Source organism: Phocoena phocoena, chromosome 6 (assembly GCF_963924675.1).
Source record: "Phocoena phocoena chromosome 6, mPhoPho1.1, whole genome shotgun sequence".
Lineage (NCBI taxonomy): Eukaryota > Metazoa > Chordata > Mammalia > Artiodactyla > Phocoenidae > Phocoena > Phocoena phocoena.
The window spans coordinates 110,396,047-110,406,843 of record NC_089224.1 but is presented as its reverse complement, the minus strand read 5'-3'; the positions used below and the strand labels follow the sequence as shown (position 1 = coordinate 110,406,843).

At 45.5% G+C, this 10,797-nt stretch overlaps 1 protein-coding gene across 2 annotated transcripts in view; it reads right to left on the bottom strand.

The window, feature by feature from the left end:
• Positions 1-10,169: 10,169 nt before the first annotated feature.
• The window catches only part of NUP214 (nucleoporin 214), a 100,779-nt gene continuing 100,151 nt past the window's right edge, over positions 10,170-10,797 (bottom strand). Inside the window, exon 36 of one of the 2 annotated variants that reach the window (XM_065878688.1) lies at positions 10,170-10,618. In XM_065878688.1, the coding sequence (XP_065734760.1) occupies positions 10,585-10,618 (34 nt within the window). In that variant the 3' untranslated portion in view covers positions 10,170-10,584. The remainder of the gene's footprint in view (positions 10,619-10,797) is intronic. The other variant, XM_065878689.1, reaches the window with a different exon arrangement.

Genomic DNA, 10,797 nt, shown 5'->3' with positions numbered 1-10,797 from the left:
CAAGGAAATTCCTTTTTATTTTTATTTCACTGAGAATTTTTGTCAGAGACGGACAGTGGATTTTATCAAATGCTTTTTCTGTATCTATTGAGATGATCATATGGTTTTTATTTTTGACTCTGTTAATTGTATTGATTGGTTTTCAAATGTTTAACCATTAATTGCTAGAACAAACCCCACTTGGTCATTATGCATTATCTTTTTAAATATATTATATAAAATATATATCTTATATATTTTTAATATATTATAATATTATTTAGGATTTGATGCCTAAACTTTTGTTAAAAATCTTTACATCTATCTAAATGAGTGATATTTGTCATTTTCATTTATATTATATAACTTTGTTGGGTTTTGGTATAAAAGTAATGCTAGCCTCATAGAACGAATTGGAATGCATTCCATTCTTTTCGATTTTTTTGGAAGAGTTTGTATATAACTGGCATTATTTCTTCTTTAAGTATTTGCTGGAACTCACCAGGAAAGCCATTTGGACCTGGAATTTTCTTTATGGAAAAATTCTGGATAATAAATTCAATCTCTTTAGTAGCTGTAAGGCTATTCAGATTATCTATTTCTTCTTGAGTGAGCTTTGATAATTTGTGTTTTTCAAGGACTATTTCATCTAAGTTGAATTTATTGACATAGGATATTTGTAATATTACCTGTCTTCTTAATATCTGAAGAATCTGTAGTGATGTCACCTTTCTCATTCTTGACATTGGTAATTTGTTTTTTGTTATTTATTTTTTTCTTGATCAGTCTGGCTAGAGGCTTATCAACTTAATTGATTTTTCTCAAAGAACCAGTTTTTGGTTTCATTGATTTTTCTCCTTTTTGTCCTGTTTTGTTTTCTATTTTATTCATTTTTGCTCTGATGCTTATTTCCTGTCTTCTGCCTATCTTGGGTCTCATTTACTTTTCTAGTTTCCTAGTTTTCTTCATTTTTAAACATAGGCATTTAGTATTATAAATTTCCCTCTAAGTACTTCCTTAGCACCACAAATTGTGATTGGTTGTGTTTTCATTTTTCATTCAGTTATAAACATTTTCTAATTTCCTTTTAAATTTCTTCTTTGAATAATGGGTTATTTTAAAATGTGTTATTTAGCTTCCAAATATTTAGGGATTTTCCAGATATCTTTCTGTTATTGATTTTTAATTTAATTTCTTACACTAGAGAACATATTTTCTATGCTTTGATTCCTTTTGAATTGACTGAGACTTGTTTTATGACTTGGAATATGGTCTATCTTGGTACATTTGAGAAGAACATATATTCTACTGATGTTGGGTGGAGTGTTCTATAAATGTCAATTAGGTCCAAGTTGGTTGATAGTGTTGTTTCAAGTCTTCTGAAGACTTACTGATTTTCTGTTTACTTCTATCAATTATTGAGAGTGTTGTTGAATCCTTTGACTAGAATTGTGGATTTATCTATTTCTCCTTGCAGTTCTAATGGTTTTGCTTTATGTATCCTAAAGCTGTTATTAGGCACAGAAACATTCAGGACTCATGTTCTCTTCATGAATTGACATATTATGAAATGACCATGTTTATCCCTGGTAATATTCTTTGCTCTGAAATCTTCTTTAACTGATATAAATACAGCTACTCCAGCTTTTAAAAAAAATCTATGTTGGCATGATATCTTCGTCCCTCTTTTTCTTTTTAACCTACTTGTGTCTTATACTTAAAGTTGGTTTCTTCCAACAAGCACCTACTGTATAGCACAGGGAACTCTGTTCAATATTACATAACAACCTAAATGGGAAAAGTATTTGAAAAAGAATAGATACATGTGTATGTATAACTGAATCACTTTGCTGTACACCTGAAACTAACACAACATTGTTAATTACTTATACTCCAATATAAAATAAAAAGTTAAAAAAAACGTTGGTTTCTTACAGGCAGCATGTAGTAGTTGGATCTTGCTTTTTTATCCAATCTGCCAATCTTGAGATTTTAACTGGGGAATTAGACCATTTACATTGAATGTGATTATTGATATGGCTGGGTTTACATCAACTATCTCGCTGTTTGTTTTCCTTTTGTTACTTTCCCCCTTCTTTTTTTGCCTTCTTTTGGATTAGTTTTAATGATTCCATTTTATCCCCTTTGTTGGTTTATGAGCTATAACTCTTTGTTGTGCTATTTTGGTGGTTGCTTTAGGATTTACCAATACATCTTTAACCTACCATAATCTGTCTTTAACTAACATAGTGCTTCGGGGTAGTTGATGAACCCTACAACAGTGTATTTTCATTTCTTGTCTCCCAGCCTTTCTGTTATTGTTGTCATAAATTTTTTACTACATGTTATAAAACCCTTAATACGTTATTATTTTTGCTTTAGTTATCTTTTAGAGACTTGAAAAATACCCCCACCTCCCTTTTTATATTTACTCATGTAGTTACCATTTCTGATGTCTTTCGTATTTTCCCCCCATCTCTCCTCCCTTTTCAAGGACTCTCATTACACACATCTCAGGATGCCTGAAGTTGTTCTTCAGTTTACTGATGCTCTATTCCAATTTTTTCTCAGGCTTCTTTGTGTGGTTCATTTTGGGTCGTTCCTATTGCTATGCCTTCAAGTTCACTAATCTTCCTCTGAAGTGTATAATATTGTGTTAATCCCATACAGGATATTCTCATTTCAGACATTACAGTTCTCATCTCTAGTTTGATTTGGATCTCTTCCATGCCTCTATTTAACATGTTCAGTCTTTTTTTTTTTTTTAGCTTCTTAAACATATACAGTTTTAATAATGATTGAAAAATTCTCGGCCACTAATTTTATCATCTGGGTCACTTCTGGATTAGTTTCAATTGATTTTTCTCCTCATTACAGATACTTCTCCTTTTGCACACTTGGTAATTTTTGATTGGATGCTGGAAATTATGAAATTTATTTTGTTGGGTACTGGGTACTTTTGTATTCCTGTAAGTTTCATGAGCTTAGTTCTGGGATCTTACTCGGTAACGATCTTATTCATTTGGGCTTTGCTTCTAAGCTTTGTTAGGTAAGAGTGGCATTTTGTTATGACTGATTTTCCCCTATTACTGAAGTAAAACCCTTCTGAGTACTCTATCCAATGCTAAGTGAATACTGTGGTTTTCCACTTTGGTTGATAGGAACCAGCACTAGTTTATGCCCTAAAGTTCTTAGGATTTTGCCTCTAATCCTTTCATGTTGTGTTTTCTCCAGACATGGGATTTCCTCACATGCATGCGCTGATCAGTACTTAGTACTTGAGACAGTCCCTCTGCAGAGTCCAGAGCTCTCTCTGTGCAGCCCTGTCCTCTCTGATAATGCCGTATGAACTCTGCCGTATGAACTCACAAAGACCACTGGGCTCTACTTGGATGCTTCTTCCCAATGCTGTGACCTGGAAATGTTCCCTGGGCAGGAAACTAGGGCAATTGTAGGGCTCACCTCATTTGTTTCTTGAATCCCAGGGGTCACTGTTGTTTGCTGTTTGATGTCAAACTGTTTTGAAAACTGACCGGTATTTTAGTTGTTTCAGAAAGAAGGTAAATCTGGTACCTACTAACTCATTTTGCTGGAAACAAAGTTACCTTACTTGGAAATAAAAGAATCTGTAGGCCAGTGTCACGCATTTCCACAATTTCTGGAGGAAAAGAACTCTGAAATAACCAAGAATTAGAGGGACTGATTTTTTTTTTAAAGGTTATTACTGCAGCAATTTTACAAGAACACAATGATCTACCAAAAGGAAAAACCACAGTAACCCTAAAATGTATGAATTCATCCATAAGCAGCAACTGAAAACCATGACCAATTCAAGGCAACGCTGCTCGCTGAAAAAAATCTGGCCCTCCCCCAAACTGCAAGAATTCCCACCCTCTTGACAGGCACTCATGCAGTGGAGAGTTGCACGACAGCTAGACATCTCAACAGGGACCTAGAGTTCTCTGTAGACTTTCCCCATGCTTTCAACTTGTGAATACGTAATACGGGTAACCTTTTCTAACTCAGTAAGTCATTTTCCTTGCATGTGAAGGAAACCTAAGGAGTTCTGTGTTGAAGAACAGACTTCCATTTTAGATCCATAGACCCTTCTAAAGGATGTTGCCTAGAGGTTTGGGCACTTGGTCCACAGCTCTGGTGTCAGTAGCCAAGATACAGATTGAAGGAGCTTTACTTTAAGGATGAGCAGTGTAAATTTTGTCTTCCTCTCCAGCCCTCTGGCCTCTCTTACCTCTCCAATCTGATATTAGTGCTAGGAAATAAACAGGAGTCACTCACTATTTGATAGTATTAATAAACTTACAAATGGCAACGGATCACCACAACATAGGTCCCCATGGTCCTGTTTCCTGTTACTAGGCAGCTAAGTCAAGTATACTTTGACTATTCTATTTGTTCTTGACAGAAGTTTAGCTTTAAGATAAAATAAACATCTTTGATTAAGAATCCAACTGGAAATTAAATTGACTTTCGGATAGAATAACTCTATCTACTCAGGCAAGTTGCTCTGATGCCCTGACCAGCATTCAATGATGAGCAGAGCTGGGGCCCCTTCTCATTCCAGATACCCCAATCCAATCACTGTGACACAAAATACTCCTTTATAGGTAAGATGAGCCACTGGAAATAAAAATGAGTTTGAGAGAAGCCCAAGGTACATTCTGATTTTATATCCAAGAGGCAGTGGATGGACACCATCATGAAAAGGCTCATCTGTACAGTAAAAATCAGACTAGAAGCTTCTTCAAAGGCAGGGTTTTAATTTCTGTGTATTTGCAGGTTCCAGTTTCAGGTCCAGAGCATTTTGAGAGACCTCACTTTAACATGGATCACTGGAAAGTGAAATCTCACCTTCATGGGTGCCATTCCATTGGGGAAAATTGTGCAGAGAGGGCATTTAGGGACACCCAAGAGCGATGAGGGACAGCTCTGGGTGAACTGCCAAAAGTGGGAGGAGGCAGGGCCCACTGGTTTGTACCTTTGAGCGACAAGCACCCGTGGACAAGCCAAAGTCTCAAATGGACCACGTGTTCCTGCCACCCCTTAGTCCTTCAGAGACCACAGGGACCCACGTTATAGCTAGATTCCCACGATGAGACTTTTTTTTAAAAATAAATTTATTTATTTTAAAATTTTGGCTGTGTTGGGTCTTCGTCGCCGCGCACGGGCTTTCTCTAGTTGCGGCGAGTGGGGGCTACTCTTTGTTGCGGTGTGCGGGCTTCTCATTGCAGCGGCTTCTCTTGTTGCGGAGCACAGGCTCTAGGCACATGGGCTTCAGTAGTTGTGGCACACGGGCTCAGTAGTTGTGGCTCGCGGGCTCTAGAGCACAGGCTCAGTAGCTGTGGCACACGGGCTTAGCTGCTCCACAGCATGTGGGATCTTCCCGGACCAGGGCTCGAACCCGTGTCCCCGGCATTGACAGGCGGATTCTTAACCACTGCGCCACCAGGGAATTCCCGTGACTTTCAATAATTGATTTTTATTGCATGGCTGAAAACATGAAAATAAAATGCTCACCACGAGTTTAACTGCGGATACTTTTCTTATCCGGGGAACATCTATCGCACAAGCTGAGCCATCCTGTGTATCTTTAAGTTGTAATGCCCTGAGCAAGAGTTCACCTCTGGACAGTTGAGCTCGCTGGTTTTGGAGCGTAAACAGCTACGAGAGCAAGCGACTCAGCTCTTGCAGCAGACTCATTTTAGCTCTTTGATTACCGCCGTTATACTGAGTGCCGTAAATGAGAAGGGGGTCAGGAATGGGGAACTTAGCCTTCTGCTCTCACTCTAATAAATGATGATGATGATGATAATAACACCAGCTTTATATATAATGTCTCATTTAATCGTCAGCAAACCTAGACAAATACATTATCATTCCCCCTTTTTACAGATGATAAAACTGGGGCTCAGAGAGGTTAAGTGACTTGCCTTAAGTCACACAGCTAGGATGGGATTCGAGCCCAGACACACACATGACCTTAAGCAATAAACTCTACTTGCTGGATTGAGTCACTTTCTTCCCTGTTTTGGGTCTGAATTCCCTTCTGTATTGAGGATAGAATCGAACAGGATCATCTTCGGCCCCCAGATGCCGGCTTCTTTGATTCCCGCTTGGGCCGGCGGGAGCGGACGTGGAGGGAGGCCAGGAGGAGCGATGAGCTGGACTCGCCGCGACGTGCGGCTCGGGCCTGCCCCGCGCCCCCATCACCACACTGACTCACTGTCTGCAGCTGGCGGGCCGGGGCCGCGAACGACGTGGAGAATCTCTGGCCAGGGCTGTGGAATGGACGGGTCTCCACTCACGAGCAGAGAGGGGCGGAACAATGGAGTAACTGCCGCCTCGCTGGGTCTGTGGCCGACCGCCTGTGGGACTCTGGAAAGCCTCAAAGCCAGAGCCCGGAGGAAACGGCGGAGGAAGGAGGGGCCCGGACAGCCGGAGGGCGTGGGGCCAGCTGCTTCATCCGGGGTCTGATCGCCTTCCTCCTCCGGAAGCGGACGCGAGCCCCTATCTGTACATGGTGTGCGCCAACGCCGGCACCACAGACTCAGCCCCGCCCCCGTCCCGCCCCGCTGGGGTTTTGGTTCAGTCGGAGGATCACGCACAAGTTGGAGCAGCAGAACGGCGGCAACCGACTACACAACCGGCAGCGCGTTTACCGTGGTCCACACCCAATGTCAGCTCCTTTCCGTGGGGGTAGACACGACAGGCATGTGCTGGGCTTGGCAGTGTCCCTGGCACAACTGGGCAGGTACTGCCTCTAGAATGAACGACCACCTTGAGGGAGGACGATCACGAGAGCCAGCGGTGGACGGCCAGGGCCCAGTCGAGGACAGGCGGGTGCGGTGCGGGGCAGGGCAGCAGGCACTGCCCCGGTTCCTTCTGGCTCCACCGCTGCCCGGCTTAGGACTCAGCAAACTGCTTACTCTCTTGGTCTCACTCTCATCTGGAAGATGTTAAGTTAAACATGCAGACAGTAATCATTCAACGAACTACCACTACTATTATCACTGAATACGAGAGAGAGGAATGTGTATTGGAAACACAACCTGCAGGAAGTAAATAAGCTATGCTTTTTGTCCAGCGACACCGACAATGAAGCAAGGATGAGTTTCAAGGAAGCTGGCTCCAGCAGAAAGGTTCCACGGTAAAAGTATTTGGGAAATGGCAGACTATTGCATCTTACTGATTTACAAAGCAAATTTGCATACTAAAGGCTCAAAAGAGTCCGATAAAAAGACGTGTTAAATTTCACTGTGTTCATTCTTTTCCCCAACTTATCTGACCGTGGAACCATTCTTATTTTGGCTGAGTATACAAACGTTCCGTAGGAAACATTCTGAAGACAGAGGAGGTTTGGGGGCTAAAACCATCTCAGTCTAATTGCTTTTTTTTCCTCCTGTGAGTGATGAAGGAACAGACAAATCAGAGAGAACCGGGGTAGGAGGAGGAAGAAGAGACTGATCCCGGAAGCCCGGGGCCGGGAGGTACACCTGCCCCTGCTTTCCGCCCAGCAGGTGACACCCAGAAGCAGCAGGAGAGCCGGCCGATGCCCGGGAGCACTGGGCAGGCGCTCTGTGAGGAAACCGAGCGGGAACCCACAAGTTGACGGAACTGAAGAGAAAAGGAAAGGGTGACAGAGCCAAGCTCAGGAGGGTGCAGGACACCTGCCCCTCCTCCTCCAGTACTTTGTCTGAAGCACAACGTGGCGACCAGAGGCAGCGGGACTGAGTCGCGCCGGGAGACAGGATGAGGTCAAGGAGGGGAGCTCCTCCCACCCGTTGATCGGGGAGACCTCACAGAGGCGGCGTTCTGAAGCCGCCGAACAGGAAGGCGCTGACAGCCCACCTGTGCTTTTGTGTTTCCTTTCTGAGCAGGTGCCCAAAATGCAGCTGAAACTTAAACTCGGTGCCCCTCATCAACAGCTTCAGAAGGATCCCTTACCCTGGACTCACGGCCAAATCAACACAGCCGTGGGAGTGCGGGTCTCTTTCAGATGCTCCACAGGAAGAAGATATTTATAGTTACTGCCATTAAAAGGTTTCTCTAAATGTGGACCGTGGACCATCTGCGTGGGAATCACCTGTGAAGCTTATCGAAAACACAGCTTGAAGGGACTCAGCCCTGCTGAGGCAGTATCTCAGACTGAAGTGGAGGCCTCCTGCGCCACAGCTTGGTTAAGCAGGCGCCCTCCCGGGCCCATCTGCGGTCACGGTCCCTTCTCACGGGGACATGACCCTCACACTCGCGGCTGCTCTCCGTCTGCCCCTATTTGGGGAAGGCGCAGCCCCACCGTCTCCTCCCCGGGCAGGCTGGAGCCACCGTGCATTCCCTGCCCAGCATCCTGGGAGCTTGGGTTTCAGGGGACGCATGCTGGCTGCGCTCTGAGATGACCCCTGTCACCCACCAGCGAAATCGACCCCAAAAAAGGAACTCAGAGGGGCTCCCACACCAGCCATACATTCCCTGGTGGCCGCCGCGCCCGACAGTGAGTGCGGGGGGGGGGGGGGGGGTGTGTTATCTGGCCGAGCTCAGCTGATACGGCCTTAGGGAGAGATGTCACATGCCACCTCGATGGAGGATTACACAGAGAATTTGAGGTCAAGGGTTTAGGCCAAACCAGCTTCTATTTATAAAAAAGAGCCTCTGGGGGGAACATAAGCGCAGGAGATGGCTCTGTCTGGGTGCCGGTCAGGAGGAGGACACGCAGAGGCAGGTCAGCTCCTGCCGTTTAGTCACGTTGCTCCCTTAAAGCAAGGCCCTCCACCGCGAGCTGTTCCCATCAACGCTCGAATTCGTCTCAAGATGGCCCTGTGTACGAACTAGGGAGAGCACACGTGGGAGGAATGAGCCCCATGTGGACGTCTGGGGACTGGCTCTGCGGCTGGGGGGGCCTCACATGAGAACAGGTGGAGACGGGCTCTTCAGTTCCACAAAAACCAAAAAGGGTACCCGTTAAATGACTGAAGTCCAAGCTCTTTGAAGGAGGCAGACGCCCTGATTAATGGAACATACGAACAGACTCTCACTCTCCTCTCACAAACTGCACAGAAAACAGGATAAGTCACCCAGGGGCCCAATTCCGGCCTGGGATTCCTGAAACCCGACATGCCGCACTTAGGAGGCTCCTCTTCTGATGAGAGTAAGAAACTACTGCCTTCAGCCGCAGGGCGTCCAGTACCAATTTCAGTCCTACTGAATCACAATCTGCCAGACTGGGGCTTCTGAGTCTGTACTTTACACAGAGCCCCTAGCAGAGCGAGGACCAGCAGGGCAGGCTGTGGCCCAGGGTACCTCCCCGGGGTCTACCCTCCCAACAAGCCAACAGAACCAGCCAGGTCATACTGGCTGTAATGTGACGAATTCAATCACATGGAAAACTTTTATTAACACCTTTCAAAATACAACTTTCCAATATATAAAAATCTAAATAACTGTCCCTTTCCAACCCTCCCCTGCTAATGACCCAAGCCAAAGCGCTGTCCTATCCTGAGCCTGAAAGATAACAAATTCTTATGCCTATGCTTTGGTGCAAGGCAGTCCTTGTTTGCCAGCAACTGGCTAGGACATCACAGGCCTAAGAACACTGCATTACAAGCACTGTAGTGAGACCAAAGTCGCGACCTCTAGGCCACCCTAGCCAACACCTGCCTGGTGGCATCGGGCAGTAGCAACATCTTCTCAACTCCTGGGTCTACCCAAGGGTTATGTGCACTGCGGTTCGTAGACAGGAGCCAGGAGTGGTCACCAATGTCACTGTCACCTACTGGAGATAAAAGCTGTTTCTCAATCAACTGTCCACCTCGCCGCCAGAGTATAAGAAATTAGCCGTGGGACACACAGAGCCCAAGAGCCAAACTGAGAGGATGAGCAGAGGTGTTCCAAGGGCAGCACACCTGTCACCAGCACCCCCTGGCAGGTTTTCCACACCTGCCTCACAGCTACCTGTACTCTGAGGTGTTAATACCTCTTCCGAAACTCAGCTAATGCCTGCATAAGTCAGTTTCTTTCCCTCTACTCAATCACGCAGTTGGCACCTTGAGGGGCCTCATACTCAACAGCAAAAAGGATGTGAAGAAAAGACACCGAGTTATGGCCTCAAAAAGGCGCTGGCCAGCACTCAACCTCTTCCCCCTGGGGAGGGCCCCAGTCCGAGGAGACCAGGGGAGACTGTCTGGGAGAAGCGCCTGCCTATCCGTAACCTATGCTGGATCCTTTTGGCAGCCGTCTTTGAAGACACGTGCTGCTGGCTGATGGCAGGCTGTGCAGGTTTCTCAGACCCACAGAAATGAGGAAACCTCTCTCCTTGGCTGTGACCTGAAAAAGCCCACATACATTCTGTATGGAAACAGGCGAAACAGTTTAATAGCGGGGCGGGGGGGGGGGGGGGGGGGTGGGGAACAACCAACACAAAATAGAAAACAAAACAAGCAATCAAGCATCTCTGGAGTTTGGTTTCTGCTGTTGCTTTCGGGGTGTGTATTTCAATGAGAACGTCCAGCTCAAAGGACTGCTCCAGGGTTTCTCAGCGAAGGGGAGCTGAGAACGCAGTTGGTCACAGGAACGGAAAGGAACACCGACACCCACTCAGCTTCTCCAGCCACCAAAGCCCTGGACAGACCTGCAAGGAAGCGCCGGGAGAGGCATATCAGCTCCTGCTCTGAGGAAGGGCTTCGGGGCTTGTGCCACTCCCTGTGTTCAAAGTTCAGGACCCTGAATTTTTAATGTCATGCAGTTCTACACAGAAGCATAGAGCGAGGATCAAAAAAATAAGACTTGGTAATCGGCTTGGAGCCCAGG